This window comes from Ochotona curzoniae, unplaced genomic scaffold (assembly GCF_017591425.1).
Source record: "Ochotona curzoniae isolate NIBS_2020 unplaced genomic scaffold, NIBS_Ocur_1.0 contig_54, whole genome shotgun sequence".
Lineage (NCBI taxonomy): Eukaryota > Metazoa > Chordata > Mammalia > Lagomorpha > Ochotonidae > Ochotona > Ochotona curzoniae.
The window spans coordinates 4,076,146-4,100,185 of NW_024466464.1; the positions used below are offsets into that span (position 1 = coordinate 4,076,146).

Genomic DNA, 24,040 nt, shown 5'->3' on the forward strand with positions numbered 1-24,040 from the left:
GGAAAGGCTTGACCTGCAGCGCCTGTATCCCACACAGGCACTGGTTCAGCTCCCAGCTGCTTCACTTTGGACTCAGCTCTCTGCTGATGGCCTGGGAGAGCAGCAGAGGATGGGCCAAGTGTTGGGCCTCTGCGCCCATGTGGGAGACCTGGCTGGAGCTCCAGGCTGCTGGGTTCAACCTGGCCAAGTCCGGGCCATCGCAGCCAGCAGATGCAAGATCTCTCTCCTCTTCCATCCCCCAACTCTGACTTTTTTTTTTAAATAAAATTTAAAAATGTAATACAAAGCCAAGACAGAGGAGAGGTCGCAGGCAGCCCTCTCTCCTGCTCCCTTTCCTAGAACCTCGGAGGTGAGGCACTGGGGAGACTGGGCAGCCCCACCTTCTGCTCAGGAAGTGGTGGTGGGCGGGCTGAGGGTGGCAAGTGGCTCCCTAGTGACCGTGCAGCCAGAGGTCTGGCCAGAGCCGCCTTGGGGAACCTGCGATGAGGAGAAGCGCTCTGCTGCGGCGGCCCCCAACACTGCCTCCTCGAAGCTCTCATATTGCTCTCTGGACCCTCGTGGACCTGGCCACTCCACTCTGTCTGCTCACCGGCTAGCCTCCCAAGGCCTGTTTGTCCTCAAGGGTTTGCTATGTCAGCAGCAGAAAACCGGTCACCAGAGGCGTACACATTTATCTCAGAACATTCTAGAAAGAGACAGAGCCCGTACATGGTCCTGGGCCACCTGCCCACCCACTCCTAGGCCCCATAGCCTCTTGGATGCCCAGGGACCCTAGAAGCTCTTGGCAGCCTGGTTCCATCACCCCTGGGAGGAACCACAGGTGTGGGATGGCAATGGGGTTTGCTGCCTGGGTGGAGAGCCAGATGCTTTGTTGTCAAACTCATAGAGGGTGGTGTCCGTACCCCTGGCCCCCCTCTGAGGGCGGTAGCTGGGTGCTGGCAGGAGTCTGAACCCTGTGGTGGGGGCTGTGAGGTCCCCAGGTTACTGGGGTCAGGATGGAGAACAGTTGGCCTTTGGGGCTGCCCCGGTGTGTCATGCTAGCTTTGTCCGTGGCTGTTGGGTGAGACTGTGGTGGTTCTTGATGTGGCCAGGACTGAGGAGGTAGCGTGGGAGGGGAGGGGTGTCATGTGGCTGACAGGTCATGTGAGTGACTGGTGACATGCGGCTGATACTTGCCTTGCATACACATGAGCTGGCTCAGGACCGCTGTGGGCACTCAGCCTTCCCTGGCCAGGACCCTGGGCCACAAGAGCGTCCTCAGCTGTCCTCCTACTCCAGAGCATAGCCACCATGGGGTTGGCGGCAGAGACAGTAGCTGGGACCTGGCCTCCCAGGTCCTCGTCTGTCCATCAGTGTGGACGGACTTTGTAGCCCTTGCAGCTGGAGGCAGACAGCTGAGCAGGTTAGGCTTCTAGTCTGGTGCATGTTGTCTGCCTTCATCTTCCGGAAGGCTCCTTGAGGGTGGGGCTGAGCGGGTCACTGCTGTGCCTCTCCAGAGCAGAATGGAAGGAGCCTGTCCGTGCGAGGGGCAGTGAGTAGAGAGGAGGCTGCAGGGATGAGGCTGCAGGCAGAGGAGCTGAAGGGAAGATGGGGGGAGAGGAGGAGGAGCCTGGAAGGGGGATGGGGGAGAGACGCACGGGGCTTGGGGGTAGGTGGGAGGGAAGCTGGGGAAGGCGGTGGGAGCTGCTGACACCCCAGCCTTCCAAGCAGCAGCGTCTGTGTGGGTGTTCCTTCTGGATTTCCTGGGGGTGAGCGGTGTGCTCGGCTCAGGGGTGGAGTTACTCCAGCTCACCAGCACCTGCTGAGTGTCACACGCCTTCCCATGAGAGCCACAACTAGGCCACATGTGGACCCCACGCCATACCACAGCCAAGCTGTGGCAGCATCTGAGCAGCCCCAAGGGGGCAGCCACTTCTGCCTCCTGATCCCCTGGCCAAGAGAGGCCAACAGATATCCAGCAGGTGGGGGCTTGGGCACTTCCAGGGCCAGCGGTGCAGGGCTCCTGACTTGGTGCAGGTCTCAGGCAGGGGGCCCCATACCCCCACCAACACACACACACACACACAGTGCTCCCCTGGCCAGGGCCTGAAGAACAGAGCAAGTCTGGTGCTGGGGAAGACGCCCCCTCCTGGCTGGCCCTGAGGTGGTCACCCGCACCCTTGAGGCCTAGGGCTGAGAGTGCACCTTCCTTTTGCTGCCTAGTCCACCTGTAGCTGCCGGGGAGTGGGATGTTGGGTGGCCACTGTGTGCCTCCGCCTGTGGGTGGGTCCTGTCAGCCAGTCCTTCCTCTCTGCCTGACCCTGTGCTGCTCCCTGGCTCATGGCCTGCCTGTAAATGGCCTGCACTCGGCTGTTCCTTTGGCCCCTGGACATGGTGACTGCTGGGGTACTTCTGCTCTTCCTACCACTTCCCAGGTGGAGAAGCTGAGGCTGAGACCAGGTCAAGGAAGAGGCAACCACCAGGAGGCCACTGAGCAGTGCCCCCATCCTCTGGACAAGAGATCTGTTGGGTTCAACCCTGAGGGCGGGAGCTGAGCATGCTAAAAGACATATAGGTCAGTATATGAGTGCCTGCAGGACTAACACTACAGTGCTAGTGTGTGTGTGCACAGGGTCAGCCTGTGTGAACGTGTGAGTGCAGGGTTTCCCGGTGTGAGTGTGTGCAGGGTCAGCCTGTGTGAGTGTGTGAGTGCAGGGTTTCCCGGTTTGAGTGTGTGCAGGGTCACCCTGTGTGAGTGTGTGTGCACAGGGTCAGCCTGTGTGAGCGTGAGTGCAGGGTTTCCCGGTGTGAGTGTGTGAGTGCAGGGTCAGCCTGTGTGAGTGTGAGTGCAGGGTCAACCTGTGTGAGTGTGAGTGCAGGGTCTCCCGGTGTGAGTGTGTGCGGGGTCAGCCTGTGTGAGTGTGAGTGCAGGGTCAGCCTGTGTGAGTGTGTGAGTGCAGGGTCTCCCGGTGTGAGTGCAGGGTCTCCCGGTTTAAGTGTGTGCAGAGTCTCCCTGTGTGAGTGTATGCAGGGTCACCCTGTGTGAGTGTGTGTGGGGTCTCCCTGTGTGTGAGTGCAGGGTTTCCCGGTGTGAGTGTGTGAGTGCAGGGTCAGCCTGTGTGAGTGTGAGTGCAGGGTCAGCCTGTGTGAGTGTGTGAGTGCAGGGTTTCCCAATGTGAGTGTGTGCAGGGTCTCCCTGTGTGAGTGTGAGTGCAGAGTCTCCCTGTGTGAGTGTATGCAGGGTCTCCCTGTGTGAGTGTGTGCAGGGTCAGCCTGTGTGAGTGCAGGGTCTCCCTGTGTGAGTGTGTGCGGGGTCTCCCTGTGTGAGTGTGTGAGTGCAGGGTCTCCCTGTGTGAGTGTGAGTGCAGGGTCACCCTGTGTGAGTGCAGGGTCTCCCTGTGTGAGTGTGAGTGCAGAGTCTCCGTGTGTGAGTGTATGCAGGGTCACCCTGTGTGAGTGTGTGCGGGGTCTCCCTGTGAGTGTGAGCGGGGTCACCCTGTGTGAGTGTGAGCGGGGTCTCCCTGTGTGAGTGTGAGTGCAGAGTCTCCCTGTGTGAGTGTGTGTGGGGTCTCCCTGTGTGAGTGTGAGCGGGGTCTCCCTGTGAGTGTGTGCAGAGTCTCCCTGTGTGAGTGTGAGTGTGTGCGGGGTCTCCCTGTGTGAGTGTGTGCGGGGTCTCCCTGTGTGAGTGTGAGTGTGTGCGGGGTCTCTCTGTGTGAGTGTGAGTGTGTGCGGGGTCTCTCTGTGTGAGTGTGTGCGGGGTCTCCCTGTGTGAGTGTGTGCGGGGTCTCCCTGTGTGAGTGTGAGTGTGTGCGGGGTCTCCCTGTGAGTGTGTGCAGAGTCTCCCTGTGTGAGTGTGTGCAGAGTCTCCCTGTGTGAGTGTGAGTGTGTGCGGGGTCTCTCTGTGTGAGTGTGTGCGGGGTCTCCCTGTGTGAGTGTGAGCGGGGTCTCCCTGTGTGAGTGTGAGTGTGTGCGGGGTCTCTCTGTGTGAGTGTGTGCGGGGTCTCCCTGTGTGAGTGTGTGCGGGGTCTCCCTGTGTGAGTGTGTGCGGGGTCTCCCTGTGTGAGTGTGAGTGTGTGCAGAGTCTCCCTGTGTGAGTGTGTGCGGGGTCTCCCTGTGTGAGTGTGAGTGTGTGCGGGGTCTCTCTGTGTGAGTGTGTGCGGGGTCTCCCTGTGTGAGTGTGAGTGTGTGCGGGGTCTCCCTGTGTGAGTGTGAGTGTGTGCGGGGTCTCTCTGTGTGAGTGTGTGCGGGGTCTCCCTGTGTGAGTGTGTGCGGGGTCTCCCTGTGTGAGTGTGAGTGTGTGCGGGGTCTCCCTGTGTGAGTGTGTGCAGAGTCTCCCTGTGTGAGTGTGTGCGGGGTCTCCCTGTGTGAGTGTGAGTGTGTGCGGGGTCTCTCTGTGTGAGTGTGTGCGGGGTCTCCCTGTGTGAGTGTGAGTGTGTGCGGGGTCTCTCTGTGTGAGTGTGAGTGTGTGCGGGGTCTCTCTGTGTGAGTGTGTGTGGGGTCTCCCTGTGTGAGTGTGTGCGGGGTCTCTCTGTGTGAGTGTGTGTGGGGTCTCCCTGTGTGAGTGTGAGTGCAGAGTCTCCCTGTGTGAGTGTGTGCGGGGTCTCCCTGTGTGAGTGTGAGTGTGTGCGGGGTCTCTCTGTGTGAGTGTGTGTGGGGTCTCCCTGTGTGAGTGTGAGTGCAGAGTCTCCCTGTGTGAGTGTGTACGGGGTCTCCCTGTGTGAGTGTGAGTGCAGAGTCTCCCTGTGTGAGCGTCTGCAGTGTTAGAATGTTCTAGTGCATGCTTCCTGTAATGGTTGCAATCAGTGACGGATACAGGCCCAAGGAGCCGTGAGTTTCCCCCAGGTCCCCTCCGTGGCTCCAAACACTCGGGCCACCTTCCGTTACCTCCGCAGGCTCTTTAGCAGGCAGCTGGAATAGGAGTGGAGCAGCCAGGCCTTGAACCAGCACCTATATGGGAATCTGGTGCCACAGACAGAAACTTAGCCTGCACAACACCACTTTGGCTCTCTTAAATACTTTAAAAATTTCATGTTTTTATTGTTTTTCAATAATCATGACACAGATAAATCTCATTGGCTACGACAGTGCCACTACATAAAACTAAGGTTTATTTATTTATTAAAGCTTTATTTTATTTATTGCAAGTCAGATATACAGAGAGGAGGAGAGATAGGGACAGAAATATCTTCCGTCCGATGATTCACTCCCCAAGTGACCACCATGGCCAGTACTGTGCCGATCCGAAGCCGGGAGCCCAGATCCTCTTCCGGGTCTCCCACACGGGTGCAGGGTCCCAAAGCTTTGGGCCATTCTTGACAGCTTTCCCAGTCCACAAGCAGGAAGCTGGATGGGAAGCGGGGCTGCCGGGATTAGAACCGGCGCCCGTATGGGATCCCGGCACATTCAAGGCAAGGACTTTAGCCGCTAGGTCACAGCGCCAGGCCAGGATTTATTTATTTTTAAAAGCAGATTTCACTCAGAAGGAAAGTCAGGAGCTTCTTCCCAGCCTGTCACATGGGTGCATGGGCCCAAGGGCTTGAACTACCCTCTGCTGCTTGCTCAGAGCATAGGCTGGGAGCGGGATCAGAAGCACAGCAGCTGTGACTTCAGCTGGCACCCACATGGGATAGGCAGAGGATTAACTTGTGACACCACCACATTGGCCCCAAATAAATCACTTTAAGAATGTGAAACACAGCATTCCTTGTAGTGTTTATGATTTGCTCTCTGTATTCTGACAGTTCTCTGCCCTGGAAGCTCAATAATGATAGGAAACAAGGAGGCAGGAGCTAATGCTTTCACCACTTTATTTTGAAAAGTTTCAATTTTACAGGAAAGTCACAAGAGTAGTCCTGTACCTTTATCTGGCTCACCACTCGCTGGCTCCACCGATCCCATCCTCCCTCTCTTCCCTGTCTGGCACTGTCTGTCCACTCCCCATCATATTGCCATCATCTCCATCATCATCCATCATATCTCCATCATCCATCTTATCCGCACACCCGCTATCACAACCTCTCTCTGGATAGTCGTACCTGCCATCTATCTGTAAATCCCTCCATCACCTGCACCACCTGAAGAGCAGCTGCAGCCATAGTGAGCCTTGCACCCCACCAGCTACTCCCCAAGGACGAGGGGCCTTCCTGCAGCTCCAAGTGCTGGGGGGCGGGGCTTCAGTGGCTGTAACTGTCCCTGGAGCTGTGAGCTGGCTCGGGCGGACACATCTGGCTTCACTCTTCTGATGCCTCTGCCACCACCAAGGCATGGTGGCTAAGGGGTTGGAACCAGTGCCCTGGAAGCTTCCATCTGGATTTTCCATCTGGGACATGAGTTCTTCCCTGCCCCTGTTCCCTTCACAGTTTCATTCCCAGATCCACCCTAGGGTGTCCAGGTTCTGTGGCTTCCTGCTCCTCTGAGAGGTTGCTGTGCTGCCCACCTTTATATGTGCAACCCCCTAGATGCCCCCTGGCCTGCGGCCATCTGGCTGCCACATGTGGCCTGTCTGCTGGGGCCTGAACCCCCCAGGACCCCTCCTGGCTGAGTCTGCTTCTCCCCAGGGTGGGACCCCTCAAAGTGGAGGAGTCTAGAACTGATATGAACCCCATACCTGCACCTGCCACCTCTATGGAACTTAGCCCATTTGCAGGATCAGAGACCCAGCTTGAGACAGAACTGGCAGCTGTCCATCTGGCTCTGCGTGGCCTGGGGGTGGAGGGGCCAGAGTAGACCCCAAGCAGGGCTGTTTCCCCTGCGGGTGTTCATTTGGCCACAGGAGGTACCCAGGTGCCCGCAGGGCTGAAGTTCTGGAGCTTGGTCATGGAGGCTGAATGGTGGGTGGCATGCCATCTGGAGGCCACCTTCCATTCAGGGTGCAGTGTCCTGGCCACCAGCTGGCCACTCGTTGGGTGCATGGGTGGCGGTTTAGAGCTGTGTCCTTTCCGCTGACCTCTTTGCTCTTCTTGGCAGTGACTGGGGGTGCTTGGAGGCTGCGGGTACTATGACATGGGGGTAGCAGGGAGCCCCAGCTGGCCCAGAGATGAAGGCAGTGGTGCCCAGGCAGGCAGTGGTGGCAGCCCCAGGGCCAAGACACCCCCTTCTGCAGAGCTCCACACAGTGCCCATGTTCCTTCACACTTCGCTCTGGCCCAACACTACGCTCAATCCAGACTTGTCTCCTGGATCCCAAGGCCACCACCACACACACACACACACACACACTCACGCGCGCGCGCCCTGTGTTCCCCTTGCCCCCAAGAACTGTTCTTGGCTCCTTCCCACACATCCCTGCCATGGGGGGAGGTGGGCTTCTGGCACACTTTCATTGTCCCCAGTGTATAGGTTCCTAGGGGATCCCCATTGGTGGGGCAGTGCCAGGCACATGGGCGTATGCTGGGTGACCACAGGCACTGATCCGTGTGCTGGCACTCAGCTTTTCTTCTCTGAGGCTATGGTCCTGGCAGCTCCTGTGTGGATCTCAGCTCTGTGCCCTGAGAGCTGGACCAAGCACACACCAATTGGTGCACACTCTCCCCAAACAGCATTGGCACCACCGTCTCTGCCAGGTGTCCCAGGCCCACCCGGCAGGGTAGAGTTGGGGGAGGCTGCACATGGCCTACCACCCCTTGGCCTCTTAACGCTCCAATTTCCTGGAGCCATCAGCATCTTCAGCCACAGAACACGGGGCTCCCCTCATGTGCACTCCAAAGCTGCTACCTCACTGGGAGTCCCGACTGGAAAGGCCTGATTCCCCGGCCTGGGGCAGCCACAGATAACAAGCTAATTAACGCCTGCACCTCCAACCCGTTTGATCTTCAAGGGGTCTGAACCCACCTCCAGCTTAATCGCCCAAAGGAAGACAGCTTTGCCTGGAGATAAAGCACAGATTGTCTTGGAATCCGCTTGGGAGCTCAGCTGGCCCCACCTGCACGGCCCAGGTGCAGGCAGCACTGGTTCTGCCCCGGCCCAGACCAGGCCCTGGAGAAGCAGCTGAGCGTGGCGCCCTGGGTTTGCCGTCTCTTCCCTAAAGAGACTGAAGCTGAGGGGTGCGGAGACACAGCCAGGGATGGGAGGCGCCTGGTGTGCCCTCCCCGCCCCCCCAGCCTGACGGATGGGACCAGGTGGCAGTGGTGAGGGGGCCTGCCTCTGTCTCTGTGCGCGAGAGCTCAGCTCCTGGCCTGGCACCACATTAACCCAGCACCAGCTGGTGCCGAGCCTGGGCAGGAGAATGGCAGTACAGCAGTGGGCAGGACACATGCACACACGAGGGACACACATGCAAACACGGGAGACAAAACATGACGGACATGTGTGGTGCGCACACACAAACACGTTTGGGGCACACGCAGACATTCTCCGCAAGCTCAATACCCTGACATAAAGGGTGGTGTCTCGCTGCGGGGGTGCAGCCCAGAGGCCCGGCCAGTCCCCGGGAGCGCACCCCCTCGCGGCCTATTTGCAGCCCCTGACTCACCTTAATCACCGCCTGCGGGAAAAAGCCGGGGACCCGCCCAGGGTGCCCGAGAGAGGCCGGAACCCAGCTCTGGAGGCGGCCGGACATCCTGGGCCGCCAGGTGCACCTTCGCGTCCCACCAGTTCCGGAGCATCCGCGGCCTCGGGCCGCCGGGGTCCCGCAGTTCCGAGGATGATAGCCCGCGGCCGCGGGGTGGCACGGCTAACCAGGAGAGGCGGAGGAGCGGGTCCCCTGGTGGACGCCTGGCTGCTGGACCCGGGGTGAGGATGCTTGGCGGAGCCCAGAGCGCCGCGCCCACGCTCCAGGCCGCTGCAGCCGCCGCCTCGCGCGAACGCAGGGTATATTTAGCCTCATTATCAAACGTACGCAGGGAGGCCTGGGAACCGCCTAATAGCGGCTGGAAACGAAACTCGACCCCACCTCGCTCCCCCCCGCGCGCAGGGGCACGTGACCCCTTGCAGCGGCCGGGTCAGGTGCGGCGTCCCCCGTCAGTCCCCGCGCACAGGGTCCGCGTGGCTCACCTGCCGCTGGGAGCAGGGACGCGGCGGCGGAGCGGTGCTGTCCATCAAGTTGGAGACCTCCGCGGCCTCAGTGTCCTATCCCGGAGTGGGACGGGAAGTGGGGATCCATTTCCTCCCGTTTCCCCGCGGGACTGGCGGCTGTCGCCGGGGTGAGGGACGACCCTGGCCTCCCTCGGAGGCGGCCGTGGCGCACTCGCAATGTCGTACCCCCTCAAGCAGCCGCAGTTTGTCGTGGTCGCTATGACGACGGTCGCGGTTTTATTTTTAATAGCGGCCGGCGACTAGGGGTAGGTCCGCGCGCGGCTATCGCAGCTCCGGCGTCCCAAGGTGATGCCCTCCAGGCCTCCCGCACGTCTCCTTTCCCCACGCCCAACCCCAGCTGCGCGCCCCCGCAGCACAGGGCCCAGACACCGCGGAACCCGTGGAATTCAGGGAGGGGGTCGTGGCTGGAGGGTCCTGGCTCCCCACTCCGCGTACCGTGCGACCTTTCCCCGGGCCGTGACCTCGAATCCCCTCCACCTGGGACCTCCGCGCACAACTCCGGGATAAGTGTCGGAGGGCTCACGCCCGGTGCAGCCACGAGGGCCTCCAAAGCCGCGAGGAGGATGTGGTCCTAGGGCCAAAGCTGCGCTCTCGGGTCTCGGGGTGCGGGCTCCCAACGTTGCCAAGTGTCCCAGGCCACCTGGAGGGCACCCTGGGTGGCAGGGGTCGCAGTGTGGAGCACCCGCAGACCCAGGACCACCCGGGGGGCTGCATAAAGGGTTCCTCCCCCAGCCTTAGGGGAAGAGGGCGCACCCCCAGAGCGCTCGGTCTTTGAAATGCGTGAGCCGGCCTGGCTAGGGGCTTGAAAGACAGCCCGCGGGGCTGCGCCTCCACCGTCTTTGTCTGGCGGGACGGGGGCGTGGGTGTAACCCACAGGACCGGAGTGTTAGCCGCCAGGGGCGGCCCGGTCCACCCACCCATCCACGGGGGCTTCTCCTAGTATCTAAAGACCTAGGCTCCGGAGTCTACTCAGTCCACCACACTTCTGGCTCTGGTACTGAGGCGCGAACGCCCCCTCGGGAGGGACCCCTGCCGGCCTCTGGTGGCGGGCGGACCCCACCCTGCCCAGGCGTGCCCGCCCTTCCGCGGTGGGGGAGCCGTCCAGGCCACTCCAAGAGCAGCCCCCGCGCGCCTCGCTCGCCCGCAGCGCGCTGGGTGCGGCGCAGCGGCCGGAGGTGGCGCTCTGGGAGCCCAGCGGATCCCGGCGCGGGAAGCTCTGAGCCCGGGTCTCCTTTCGGGCGGCCCTTTTCCTCCTCGCCGCCCCCTCAGTTCTCGGCGCTGGGCGCGGCCCAGGCCTTTGGCGAGGCAGTGGGACTCGGGGGTCCCAAGGTGGGATGAGGCGGGCTGGAGCCCCTTCCCCAGGCCCGGACTCCGCCCCATCGCGAATGTGGGTGGAGGTGCCTCGCTCAGGTGCCCCAGCCTGGGCGGGGGCGCGTGGCAGCCGCCAGGTGAGTGCCCCAGACGCGCCCCTAAGCCCGCCCCTCCCCTCCACCGAGCCTCCCTCCCCCTCCTTTTATGGAGCGGGAAGGCCGGGGCCCTGCACCCGCGCGGCGGAAAGCGGCCCAAGCGCCCGGCTGCTCGCATGCCCTTTTTGGCGCAGCGGCTCTGGCGCTGCCGTCTGCCGCCGCTGGGGCCCGAGCGAGGCGAGCCGGCGACGGCGGCGGCCTCCTCCCCTCCCCGCGCGGTGCCGCAGAATTGCAGCTGGCACTGGAGGGTGGGCAAGCTCAAGGGAGGGGCGCGGGGGGCCCCGGCGCCTGTGCTCCGAGCTTGGATGGGTGTAGCTGCCGGCGGGAGCGGGAGCGTATTCACTGCAGCGCAGGCGGCGGCGGCCGGGCCCGGCCCGGCCCGCACGATCCCCGCGCGCTTCCGAGGTGCGGGTCCCGGGCCCGGAATCCGGGGGAGGAGGGGGCGGGAGCGGGGGAGGGGCGCAGCGGCGGCGGCGGCGCTATAACCCCCTCCCCGCGGCCGGCCGGCTCCACACGCGCGTCCTGCGGAGCCGCACAACTCCGGCGAGCCAGGCCTGCCTGCGCCGCCTCCTCCAGCTCGTCTCCCCGCGGCGGCGGCGCCAGCTCGGCCTGTGCCCGCCCTCAAGCCCGCGCGGGCGGCGGCGGCTGCTGCCCGGCTGCGCGGCCGCGGGCGCTGCCCGGCTCCGGCCGGCGTAGGGCGGAGCGCGGCGCCGGAGCCCAGGGCGCGCCGCGGAGGGGCGCACGCAGGCCGCCGGGCCGCGCCGTTCCGGGCCGTGTTGTGCCCGGCCGGGAGGCGGCGGCGGCGAGTGGAGGCCGGAGGGGAGCGCAGGGCCCGCGGTCGGCGCGCAGGGGCGCCCGCAGCCTCCTGGCCCGGCCCAGCCGGGTGTCCGGACAGGTGATCGCGGGGCGGTGGCGGCGGCGGCGGTGGCGGCGGCAGCAGCTCCGGCTCCAGTCTGGCTCCGGCGTCCCTCCGGGGGCCGATTCCCGAAAAAATGCAGAATTACCGGCCCGGTGGCTCCTAGAGCCAGCGCCGGGGAGCGAGCGCGGCGGCGGCCGGCACCGGGAACGCACCAAGAGCCCAGCCCCCGCCCTCCGCCCCTTCCGTCCCCACCCCCTACTCGGCGGCCCTGGAGGCTCCCGGCGCGGCGGGCGCGGCGGGCGCGCACTCTCCCTCCTTCCTGCTCCTCGCTGGCGCTGCACTCGCCGCGCGCGCTCCTCCGGCTCGCCGCTCTCCGCGCCACCCTGCCCCGGCCGCGCTCCTGAGGGATGGTACTGAATCTCGCCGGCACAGGAGCCCCGCTGGAGCGCCCGCCCCGCGGTCTCGCCTCCCCGCCGAGCCGCCTGCGCCTCGGGACGCGATGAAGACCTGGGCTTGCCTGCTGCTTTTGGGCTGCGTATACCTGGCCCATGCCCTGGCCGAGGTGGGTGCCACCCCCGGGGCCCCGTCCCCTCTCTGGGCTGCGCCCTGGCGCCCCGACCCTCCGTAGGAGTGCGTATGGCTGTCCGCTTGGGTGGCGGAATTCCGAGTCTCCCCGGCGGGGCTCTGTTTTCTGCCGTAAGTGTGTGCCTGGTGAGTTTCCAGGGTGTTGCGTCGCTCTGCCTCGGGGGTGGTTGGTGGGGAGACCCGGAGCGGCGAGAAACTTCCAGGGGTGCGGGGGCCTCGAGGGAGGGGTCTGTGGCGCGCAGCGGGCCCTGCGGTAACGGAGTGTGTGGGGAAGGGGGTGTGTGAGTGTGTGTGTGAGTGTGAGGGAGGGAGGGACGGACGGAGGTAGAGCGATCGCGCGCAGATCGCGGGAGAAGAGTGGCCTCCTCTGAGCCGGGAGGAGACGCTGCGGCCCCGGCAGGGTGGGCAGCGCCCAGCCGCAGCCCCCGGCCCCGAGCCCCGCGCGCGCCGGGCCAGCGCAGACCCGCCCGCCGGGGCCTGCTTACAGGTGGCTGCGCGAGGCGAGCTGGGGCTGCGCCAGGCGCCCGCGCCCTCCCTCCGCCGCGTCCCCACCCCCCACCTAAGTCTCCGGGAGCTCTGTGTTGATGAATGACTTTCCTGAGCTCCCGTCGTGGGAACTTGGGGCTGCAAGCCTCCCCCTCCCCCACACTACAGCGACCCCCAATTCCCTTAAAAAAAAAAATCGGGTGGGGAGGCCGAGGTTGCAGTCGGGGCTGGGACGGAGGGCGGATATTTAACCCTCGCTCTCCCGGGCAGCCTCTGCTGGCCTCTGGGCGGGTCGGGGCGTCCGGGTCGGCGCTAGGGCCGCGGCCGGCGGCAGGGGTGGGGCGCGCGCGGTGGCGGTGACTCGGGAACCGGTCCTCGCCACTCGGCCGGGGTTCCAGGCGAAAAACCCGAGCCCCCGGCGAGATGAAAGTGGCAGTGCCGCTGGCCCCGTGACGCATTTCCACTTGATGTCTCGGGACGCTGATTCCACTATCAAATCCGAAACTCCCAGGCCTCCCGCATCCGACTCGGCGCGCAGGGGCCTCAGCGCGGGATGATGGGGGTGGGGAGCCGAGGAGGGGCTCGACCTTCCGCAAGTCGGGGTGGGCCTTGTTTCCGCCGGGGACTCGCCGCTGCGCTGACCATTTGGCCTCTGGTTACAGGGCCCCGAGATCCCGCGCGAGGTGCTGGAGCGGCTCGCGCACAGTCAGATCCACAGCATCCGAGACCTGCAGCGGCTCCTGGAGATGGACTCCGTAGGTAAATCGCGCCCCTTCCCTCGTGCGCCCCTCGTCACCTCCCGCGTTCGGCCAGGCCGGGCGCCGCGCAGGAGCGCACCGAAAGGTCAGAATCCAACCCCCAGCCATAAACGCCCAGGCGGATGAGTCAGGAGTTTCTCCAATCGCCACCACTTTCTCTCCCGGCTGCGGCGGAGGGCTGCTCGCTCGCCGGCCGGCTCGTTCTCCCTCCCGCCTTTTGCGTTTGAGGAAAGCGCTGTGGGTGTCGCGGAAAGTTCAGCCACACACAGGGCGCCTGCGCCCTGGCTAGGCGCCCTGGCTAGGTGTGCACTGATCCCCAGAAGCAGCGGAGACGGCCCAGGCCCGTGCGCCCTGCGGCGGTGCGGCGCGCTGGAGCCTCCCGCCCAGCCCACCAAGGCGGTTCTTGAGGGGGGCCGGGGCCTTCTACCCCGATCCTACAAAAAATGCGCCTGGGATGCGCCTGCCACTTTGGGGCTGTTTGGGGGGCGCCCCCTCAGGACCTGGAACCGGGCCGCTTTAGCACCCAGCGTCCGTGTCGCCTTGGCTGTCATTTCCACACTTGGAGTGGACCCAGGGCTGCAGGGTGGGGTGGGCGTGGCAGTGCCTGGAGGGCTCCTGGGCAGCAGCTCACGGATTCACCTGGTGGGTTTGTGCTTTTCTTTCCTTTCCTTTTTTTTTTTTTTTCTTTTTTCTTTCTGCTTTGCTTTGCTTTGCTTTCATGGCTTAAGAGCTTGTCAGAACAGTAGCTGCAGGCAGCCCAAGTACAAGGATTTTAACTGAAATTCACAGGGGGTGTGTGGGGGGGAGTTCAGTGGAGTCACATGGGCTAGTCATTTGGAAATTTGTACCTAATTATGCGGTGCTGTTGGCGTCTCCTGCCAAGAGTATTTTCTAACAGCCCGCCAGTTCCTGCAGCTTCTTGACCCAGGAAATCCTTTCGCTGATCCTTATCAGAGGGCTTGGGTTTCACTGGCGGTCCGGGGTGGGCGGGAGCAAGGCCGGGCTGCCCCTGGACCTGCAGCCTGCAGGGAAGAGAAGGCCCACCTGCTGCCCGCCAGTCCTCTGTGGACTGGGAGCTGGGAAGAAGCTTCTGACTGTGGTGGTGGTGGGCTGGCCATTCACTTTGAGGGCTTTTCTGCCCCGCCCCAACCCATTAACCCATTTTGCATTGCAAGTCCGTGGGGGGTTTTGCTGCATTCCTGACCTGGGGGCTGGGGTGGGGGGAGGAACTTGGGCTCCTGCTGAGCGCCCCGGCCTAGCCGCCATCTCTCCTGTACACCTACCTGTCTGACAGTTGGGGAAGGAGACTGCTCCCCTAGGCCCCTCTGCAGGGATGGCTCCTGCTAGTCCAGGGGGTCTTGTGTGCTCACCCTGCTTCTGTCCCTCTGGAGAGTGGCTGACCATTTGGCTGCAGGTCCCCTAGGAAGGCGTGCCTGTTCTTTGCAGCTCCTTGGGGTGGGTCCCTCCAGCTGCATGACCAGTGCTTGGGCCAAGGGGTGGAGCTCTGTGACCTGCAGGTAGTGCCAGAGGATGCCTGGCCTGTGTGTGTGGGGGGGGGGCGGATCCCACCATGCGTGAGGCCTGAGATCTGAAGCCGTGGAGCTCGGCGTCTGCTGTGTGGTGTTGGGGAGCTCTGCCAGGGTCCCGTGCGGGGCTGGGCCCTGGCTCACAGACCCCTGCTTTGGGTCCTCTGGGCTCCCCTAGCTCCCCAGATGTGGAGCCTTGAAGGATTGGTGTCTGAGCTCCATCTTGCAGGGCACAGCAGGGACGTGCTGGACCTGGAGCCTTGTGTCCCTTGCTGTTTTCTTGTCCCTGGCTTGCCCTGTTTGTGCGTGTCCAAGGACGCCAGAACCTACTGCACTTCCAGGCTGGTGGTCGATGTGGGCCTGCCCAGGTGGCCACTGACCTCGAGAGGCCTGGATGTGCTGGCTGGCGTGGTGGCACCAAGATGGCCACCACCAAGCCATATCACTTTTTTGAGAGAAAAGAAATAAAAAGCTGCTTCTTGTGACAGTTCGTTGATGGGAAATTCTTCTGACATGAGTTGTTCTGTTCTGATCTTATTTTGGGTCTCAAAAAAAAAAATTGGTGGCAGTGGAACGTTGCATCATTAGAAGTAGAGCTGGAGCTAAACTCTGCCCTGGTCTGAGCTGTCCTGTTAGGTGGTGGGGACAGGCTAAGCAGCTGTCATCCGAGTGTCCTTCACGCTGGGGCACTGGACAGAGGCCGCACGGGGCCTGCCCTGGCCAGCTAGGGGCATGGGTAGGCTGTGTGTCCTGGGGCTGGGGTTTCCACTCTGTGCTGATGCCATGGGTACCCTGGCTTCAGACCTGCAGTCGCCCTGCTCTGTGATCGCGAGTGGCCACACTGCCAGGTTTTCTTATGGTCCCTGGGCAGATGCATTTCAGGAGCAAGGCAAGTGGGAGGGTTGGCCTCCAGGCCATGCTGGCCTGGCCCTCAGGCTTGGATGCTCTGTCCAGGCAGCAGAGCCCACATGTCCAGTGGGACTCTTAGCAGCCTGCCTGAGCCCCCCCCAAAATCTGCTGCACCCCTCTAGGGACTGGGCCTGTCAGTGCTGGGATAGGGATCCCCCCACAAGGAGGCACCCAGGGAGGCCGCCCCTAGCCCAGCTCCGGGTCGCCGTGGTTAGTGGCCCCTGGAAGCGGCCTTGAGGGGTGCAGGGGTGGGGAGGGGCTGGTCCCAGGCTCTCTCATCTCCCAGTAGGAGCCGAGGATGCTCTGGAGCCGAGCCTGAGAGGCCCCAGGGTCCACGCAGCCAAGCCTGTGGCTGAGAAGCGGCTGGCACCCGTGCGGAGGAAGCGGAGCATCGGTGAGTGGAGCGGGACTGCTGGCTGGCCCCGATTCTGTGGCCCCGGGGCGCCATTTCCTCCCCACAGCAACAAAGGCCCCGCCCGCCCCACTGCACCGAGCCACCACGAATTCCTGAAGTGCCTGCTCCTGTCGGGGCCTGTCGGCAGGGCAGGCAGCCTGTGGCAGGGCAGGCAGCCGGCTGCCAGCTGCAGAGCTGGGTGTAGCCCACGGGGCGGGTGGGCGGGCGGGGGCTCTTGCTCTGAGGGTCCCTGGGCCTGTGCCTTCTTGCCCCCAGTCATGCTGGGGCGGGGGCTCCTGCTGCCCAGCAGCCTCCTGGCGAGGGGGCCCTGCCAGGCGCCATTCTCCGTTCCCAGAGTCCAGGCTCTTTGCCTTGTCCAAAAACAAAAGGACCAGGTGCCTTGTGGCCCTGCAGTGCTCAGCCCTGTCTGCTCCCTGCAGGGGCTGGTGGGGGGGGCCCTGCTGGGTGGAGGGCGGGGCCTGGAGGGCGGAGGGCGGGGCCTTGGGTGTGTAAGGTGAGGTGGGCGGGGCCTGGAGGGCGGGGCCTTGGGGTGTGTAAGGTGAGGAGGGTGGGGCCTTGGGGTGTATAAGGTGAGGAGGGCGGGGCCTTGGGTGTGTAAGGTGAGGAGGGCGGGGCCTTGGGTGTATAAGGTGAGGAGGGTGGGGCCTGGAGGGAGGAGGGCGGGGCCTTGGGTGTGTAAGGTGAGGAGGGTGGGGTCTGCAGGAGTGTGAGGGGAGATGGGCGGGCCTTGGGGTCTGCAAGAGGAAGAGGGCCGGACCTTGGGGTGTGTGAGAGAGGTAGGCGGGGCTTTGGGGTCTGTAAGGCCTTAGGGGGACTTGGGATGTGGGGGTGGGCGGGGCCTGCAGGGGTCTGCGAGGGGAGATGGGCGGGGCTTGGGGGTCTGTAAGGGAATGGGTGGGGCCTTGGGGGTCTTGTGAGGGGAGGTGGGCGGGGCTTTGGGGGGTCTCTGAAGTGGGTGGGGCCTTGGTGTGTGAGGAGATGAGGGTGGGGCCTATGGGGAGGTGGGTGGGGTCTGAGGGGTGGGCGGGGCCTGCAGGGCCTGTGAGGCGGGGCTCCAGGTGGGTTGTGAGGTGCTGGTGCTGCTGGGAGCTCTGAGGGGAGGTGGGCGGGGTGTGTGAGGGGAGGTGGGCGGGGTGTGTGAGGGGAGGTGGGCGGGGTGTGTGAGGGGAGGTGGGCGGGGTCTGTGAGGGGAGGTGGGCTGGGTCTGTGAGGGGAGGTGGGCGGGGTGTGTGAGGGGAGGTGGGCGGGGTCTGTGAGGGGAGGTGGGCTGGGTCTGTGAGGGGAGGTGGGCGGGGTGTGTGAGGGGAGGTGTGCGGGGGTGTGAGGGGAGGTGTGCGGGGGTGTGAGGGGAGGTGTGTGGGTCTGTGAGGGGAGGTGGGCGGGGTGTGTGAGGGGAGGCGGGGCTCCAGGTGTGTTGTGAGGACCTGGTGTTGCTGGGAGCTCTGAGGGGAGGTGGGCGGGGTGTGAGGGGAGGTGGGCGGGGTGTGTGAGGGGAGGTGGGCGGGGTGTGAGGGGAGGTGGGCGGGGTGTGTGAGGGGAGGTGTGGGGGTGTGAGGGGAGGTGGGCGGGGTGTGTGAGGGGAGGCGGGGCTCCAGGTGGGTTGTGAGGACCTGGTGTTGCTGGGAGCTCTGAGGGGAGGTAGTAGTGCCTGCTGGGTGTTTTCAGGTGGCTTGACCCGAAGTTGGTTGGGGGTCAGTGGGGTCCTTGACCCCTAGCGGCAGGGAACTTGGGGTGTGCCCATACTTCCTGTCTCAGGGCGTGGGTGGAGGTGGCCCTGCTGGGCAGCATGGGGGGCCTCCAGGCTCACGCCGCTGTCCCCGCAGAGGAAGCCATTCCTGCCATCTGCAAGACCAGGACCGTCATTTACGAGATACCTCGGAGCCAGGTGGACCCCACGTCGGCCAACTTCCTGATCTGGCCGCCGTGCGTGGAGGTCAAACGCTGCACCGGCTGTTGCAACACCAGCAGTGTCAAGTGCCAGCCGTCACGCGTGCACCACCGCAGCGTCAAGGTGAGGCCCGCGAGGGCGTGAGTGTCCTCTGGGAGCCGGGGGAGGCCGCGTGTCGGGGCCCCGGGTACCTTCGCCCCGAGCTGGGACTTATCTTGCCCCCCTGGGGACTTGGGCCTCTGGGTACTGAGTCAGCAGATTCCACGCGTGACTGCCCCAGGTGTGCAGGGGACCGGCCTGGTGCCAGAGGCCAGCTCCCTCTGAGCAGGCGCCTTCTGGAAGTAGTGTTCCTGCCCGCTCACCTGGCCGCGCGTGGGGAGGAGCGTCCTGGGGACCCGCGTGGAGGCCGAACCCTCCGCAGCGCGCTCCCGGACCGGCCGGTGCTCTGGGCTGGCCCCAGCCTCTGGCCGGGAGTGCCGTCTGCCCTGCATTTCTGCTTTTTATGGCCTCCTGATGATGCCACAGTGGAGTTGTCACCCTGCTGGGACCCAGGCTGGGCATGGTGGGGGCGGCCGTCAGCCTCCTGTGCTCGGCCGTGTCCGGGCCCCGGGTGGGCCAGCTGCCCCGGGGGGAGTGTCAGGGCTCTGGGTGTGAGTGGCCAACCTGGGGAGCGGCGGGTGGGCTCCTGGCTGCCGCCCTAGCTCTGTCCTCCTGGCTTCAGGGCTGAGGGGACTGGGCGTGGGCGGGTGACGTGGGCAGAGGCCTGAGTTCTGTGCAGGGTGCGGGTCCAGCGTTACAGGCCCGGCCTGCTGGTGTCCACCCTCCCAGGACAGCCCCCATCACGGTCAGCCTCCTGTGGCCGGCCAGCAGTACCCCAGGCTCCCGGGAGGCCTAGCCCCCCCTGTGTACAGGAGAGGGGAGAGGGCTCCCAGGGCAGCCTGATGGAGCCTCGTGGCCCTGGCTGCTGGGTGCTTGGGAGGTGGCCTCGCAGACCTGGGGGGAGCCCCTGATCCAACCTGGGCACCTGCCTTTTTAATCTGCCTGGTAGCTCCGAGAGCGGGGGGCCCAGACAGGGGTCTGGAGGGGTGACCTGCCCCAGACCTGTGCCTGGAGAGAGGACTGGACTTGCAGCCCAGCGGGGGGACCTCTCCCTGACATGGGGATTGGGGGCCGTGGTTGGTTGGTGGCCCTGGCCTGCCTGGGTCAAGTTCCCAAGACTTTGACTGTCCTGAGCTGCCGGCAGGGAGGGGGCGGGGGAATGCCGCACGTTTCCTGGCCAGGAATCACACGTGGCCCGTGCAGGTGCCGTCATAAATCGCTGTCTGTTTACCTTTGATAAAGGGGCTGTCTGGAGAGGAGGTTCCCAGACGGGGCGGCCTGTTGAGTGCCCTTGGCTCGGGCACTGTGGGGGGCAGTGCCCGGAGGGCCCAAGAGACCCCTCCTTGTGTGGCCCGCCTACATGGGTGCGTGATGGGCCAGAGAGCCCAGGCTGGCTCTGCAGAGGTGAGAGGAGGGGCTGCTGTGGCCCTGCCTGGCTGGGAGTAGGGCTGCTGCCCGCTGTCCGCAGCTCCAGGCTAAGGGAGGAGGGAGTCTGGGCATTCAGGAAGGGCTGCTGGCCATTTGTGGGACAGGGCTCCATCCTTGCTCTGGGGGGGGGTTGTGTCCCGTGCTTCTGGGAAAGGGTCCAGAGCTCCCTGGTCCTGGGCTTTCCAATTCACAGTGGTCGGGAGCAGGTGGGCCCCCTGGGGATGCAGAGCCTCCACACATAAGCCCTTGGGGCCCAAGTGTCACTCTGCTGAGTGGGCCCATGAGCAGGTGGCCCTATGTGGGTGTGGTCCCCGGGCACAGGTGTCTGATGGGAGGCAGCACTGAGTGCCAAGCTGGTTTCTCCCATGCATACTGAAGTAGTGAAACCTGTACGCTGGTCCCTGACCCTGTGCCTACACACCCTGAGCTCACAGCTCACAGGCTTCCTTCACGCCCGGGTGGCCCACAACACTTCACACGCTTGCTGGGCACCGGCACCCTTTGCACTACCAGTTAACCATTAATGTGGCTGCACAGGCGGCCATAGCAGGGACTGGACAGGCCTGGGCCCCGGTGACTCAGGGCTGGTTACTGTGGGGTGCTACCCTGGACTGCATGAGAAAGGGACTGGCAGGTCTTACTAACCCTCTGCACTCCCAACTGTGCCAGGAGGATCTCCAGCCTCCTAGTGACAGCGTAAGTAGTCCCTGGGGAAGCTCATAGGTGCTGCCTGCTGTGTGCAGGGAGTGACAGAGAAGGGCCTTTGCACGCCTTGTGTGAAGTTGGATGTGATGTCAGGCCCCACGGGGAGGCCCCTGGGAGAGCTGCACCCAGGTGGAGTGAGGGCTATTGTCCACTGGGGGAGGAGGTGTCCTCTGATGACCTGCACAAGTTGTGTATGTGTGAGTGTGTATGTTGGTGTATGTACACACGGTATGTGTCCATATAGTTGTGGTGTATGTGCCAAGGTAAGGAATCATTCCTTTAACAGTGTGTGTGTGTGCTCACACCCGTGTGGAAAAGGGGACATCCCGTCACACACACCCTTGGGACAAGGGTGTATTCCCTTGAGTGTGTGTGTGCACAGTGTCCCGGGACAGCCATGTGTGTACACATGGGTGATGCCTTCCCGTGATGTGTGTGTGTGCATGTATGTGGAATGGAGGTTGTTCTGGGAGGCGTTCCAGGAGGTGTGTCAGAGGTGCGTTGTGTGTACATGCATGTGGGATGGAGGTGTGTCATGTGTACACACTTATGGAGGCATTGCAGGAGGTGTGTCGTGTGTACACACGTGTGGGATGGAGACGTTCAGGGAGGTGTGTGGTGTGTGTGAATGCATGTGGGATTGAGGTATTCCAGGAGGTGTGTCATGTGTGTACACATGTGGGATGAGGCATTCCAGGAGGCGTGTTGTGTGTACACTTATGGAGGCATTGCAGGAGGTGTGTCGTGTGTACAAATGTGGGATGGAGGCATTCCGGGAGGCGTGTCGTGTGTACACACATGTGGGGTGGAGGCATTCCGGGATGCATGTCATGTGTACACATGTGGGGTGGAGGTGTTCCAAGAGGCGTATCATGTATATACATGTGTGGGATGGAGGTGTTCTGGGAGGTGTGTCGTGTGTACACACATGTGGGATGGAGGCGTTTCGGTAATGGCTGTCATGTGTACACACGTGGGATGGAGGTGTGTCGTGTGCACACACATGTGTGGGATGGAGGTATTCCGGGATGCATGTCATGCGTACACACATGTAGGATGGAGGCATTCCGGGAGGTGTGTCGTGTGTACACACATGTGGGATGGAGGTGTTCCAAGAAGCGTATCATGTATATACATGTGTGGGATGGAGGTGTTCTGGGAGGTGTGTCGTGTGTACACACATGTGTGGGGTGGAGGTATTCCAGGAGGTGTGTCATTTGTACACACATGTGGGGTGGAGGTATTCCGGGATGCATGTCATGCGTACACACATGTAGGATGGAGGCGTTCCAGGAGGTGTGTCGTGTGTACACGCATGTGGGATGGAGGCATTCCGGTGATGGCTGTCATGTGTACACACGTGGGATGGAGGCATTCCGGGAGGTGTGTCATGTGCACATATGTGTGTGTACATATGAGGAGTGAGGTGCTCCGTGACAGGTGTGTATGCCTGCATGGGTGGGCGAGGAGGCATTCCGTGTGCACGTTGCCTGTGTGATCTCTGCGGCCAGGGCACTCTTGTCAGGAGCTGCGCCTCAGGAGAATGGGGAGGTCGGTGGAGGGTCGCAGCTGCTGTCGAGCCTGACAGGGAAGGAAGGTGCCGTCTGGTGCTCCTTGGTGCACTGTGTCCTGAGGCCCAGGCTGCCCGAGGTATGGGTCTGCCTGGCCCAGCAGCCTTGGGCAGGGGTTCTGGTCAGGCCCGTCCCAGCCACAGGCTGCCCTACCTGTCTTCCCTGGCTTCCTGAGCCAGGCCTTGCCAGGAGCGGCCCAGTGGCCCGGCTTCTGTCCTAAGAACCTAGCTTCTCTGCCTGGCCCCCTGCCCCTCTGCCCCTGTGTGTGGCTGTCAGCCCTCTGGGCGTGGTGCCTGGGATGCGGATGGAGGTTGGAGGTCACGGGGCAGGCTGCTCTGGCCCCTTCCCTGGCTGGCCTCGATGGGTGTTCACGGTGGGCTCTGTTCTGTCTGGCAGGTGGCCAAGGTGGAGTATGTCAGGAAGAAGCCCAAGTTGAAAGAAGTGCAAGTGAGGTTGGAGGAGCACCTGGAGTGTGCCTGTGCGGCCTCCAGCCTGGGCCCGGAGCAGCGGGAGGAGGAGACCGGTGAGTGCAGCACCCCCGCCGGGGGGCCTGGGGGGCCACGCGGCCAGCCTTTATGGCTCTGAGGCGCTCTCCCTCCGCCCTCTCGCCAACAGGAAGGCGGAGGGAGTCAGGTAGAAAGCGGAAAAGGAAAAGGTTAAAACCCACCTAAGGCAGCCGACCAGGTAGGAGTTCGTTGGACAAGCCGGGAGCGTCACTCTGATCACGCCCGCAAATCGGCTTCTGTCTCCTGGGCTTGGCCCTGATTGGCCGGGGCCTGCCAGCTTCGGTGTTCCTGGGCTGTGGGTGTCCCGGCTGCACCCCCTCCTGCCACCCAGGGGCCCTGGCTGCTTCGTGTCTTTGTCGTTGATTGGGGACGCAGGATGGAGTGGTGTGGGTCTCAGGGCAACTCTGAGGGGTACCAGTCGGATTCGCCCCATTTGACAGTGAAGCAAATTGGCTGAGCCGGGACAGCTGAGGGCCTGAGCGGGCCCGAGTGTGCTTGGAGCAGAGCAGACATGCGCTGTGGGGGTGTTGCAGGACTGTCTTTGGGACATCCCGGGGGTGCCACAGTCCCAGAAGTCACGTCTGGGCTCCGGGCTAAGACGAAGGCAGATGTAGCTGGGCAGGGTTCTCTGAGATCCCCCCCAAGTGACCCTTGTCCTCAGCTGTAGTGGAACCCGGAACCCCCAAATCATTGGTCTTAGAACAGAAGGGTTGTTCCAGAGCCAGGCTTCCACTGGCCAGCGTGACCCAGATGTCTGCTGGGCCGTTCCTCAGCACTGCCTGGAGGAGAGTATCTACTTGGCCCAGGGAGGCAGGGAGCTGGGGTCAGAGGCCCCTAGGCCCCCAGGCTTCCACTTTAGTTGCTGCACCTGCTGGGCCCTGTGGTGGATAAGCAGGGGAGGGTGGCACAGGGAAGACCCGTCCCCAGAGAGCTCAGTGTGGCTCTGCCTGGTCACAGGGACCCTCCTGTCCGTGGCCGGTGGCGTCCATCCTCAGGGTTGCCTCAGAGCCCACGATGGCTGTCAGAGCTCCAGCACTCACATGCAAGGCCTGGGCTGGAAGAAGAAGGTAGGGAGAGGGCGCAAGGACCTGTGCGGGCCTGTTTCCCGCGAAGGGGGCGACGGTCCCGCCAGGGTCCTGGCGCCGTGGCCCTCAGCGCTGCCTCTCACCTCTCCCCACAGATGTGAGGTGAAGGCTCCGGCAGCCCTCTCCTGGGACACGATGTGTGTGGCGTCTTACATTCCCGACTATTCTGTACGGTGCTTCCTGGCCAGCCTGCGGTCTCTGTTCTCCTCCGGGGGAGACTGTGGGGGACAGAGACAGTGACTGTGTGTCCGCGGCGGGGCAGCCAGAAGCCGCCTTGTCAGAGACGGACCGCGCGGCGGGGGCGGCACGCGCCCAGGCTCGGATGGACACGCGGGTGACACGTGTGCGCGGGGCTCGGCTGGCCGCCGTGGCAGGGGCCGCAGGGCTTGGGCCGCTGGCCCGGACGCCGCCCAGTCTGTCGCAGCACCCCTCCCGAGAGCCTTAAGTGGATTTTTTTTACACCATAAAGTGATTGTTAAGCTTCCCTTTGTACTCTCTACCTGGCTTTCCTTTCGTGGTTTGTTTTTGTTTTTAACGATCTCGGACAAAGCGACATCAGTGACACGCGAGGCCACGGCGGCCGGGGACGGCGTTTTCCTGCAGGACACAGACTAATGACATATATTACAATAAATGTGCTACACCTGCCTATGCACCACTTCCCCGCGTGTCGCTTGAGTGTGGGTGCAGCTGGGGCCGGCGCCGCTTCCTCCACGTCACCCCGTGTTGCAAGGGCCTGGGCC

General features: G+C 63.5%; 1 protein-coding gene across 3 annotated transcripts; it reads left to right on the forward strand.

Moving 5' to 3' along the window:
* The first annotated feature begins 11,669 nt into the window (after positions 1–11,669).
* On the forward strand, positions 11,670–23,941 carry PDGFA (platelet derived growth factor subunit A). 3 transcript variants are annotated; one of them, XM_040989947.1, is made up of 7 exons: positions 11,670–11,898; positions 13,070–13,166; positions 15,890–15,994; positions 17,839–18,026; positions 22,103–22,229; positions 23,170–23,279; positions 23,393–23,941. In XM_040989947.1, exons 1-7 carry the CDS (start codon positions 11,836–11,838, stop codon positions 23,396–23,398), a joined length of 696 nt encoding a protein of 231 aa, XP_040845881.1. In that variant the 5' UTR covers positions 11,670–11,835; the 3' UTR covers positions 23,399–23,941. The 3 variants fall into 3 exon arrangements, with proteins under 3 accessions (XP_040845881.1, XP_040845884.1, XP_040845882.1); XM_040989950.1 differs by lacking the exon at positions 23,170–23,279; XM_040989948.1 differs by lacking the exons at positions 23,170–23,279; positions 23,393–23,941 and adding an exon at positions 22,322–22,377.
* The last annotated feature ends 99 nt before the right edge of the window (positions 23,942–24,040 follow it).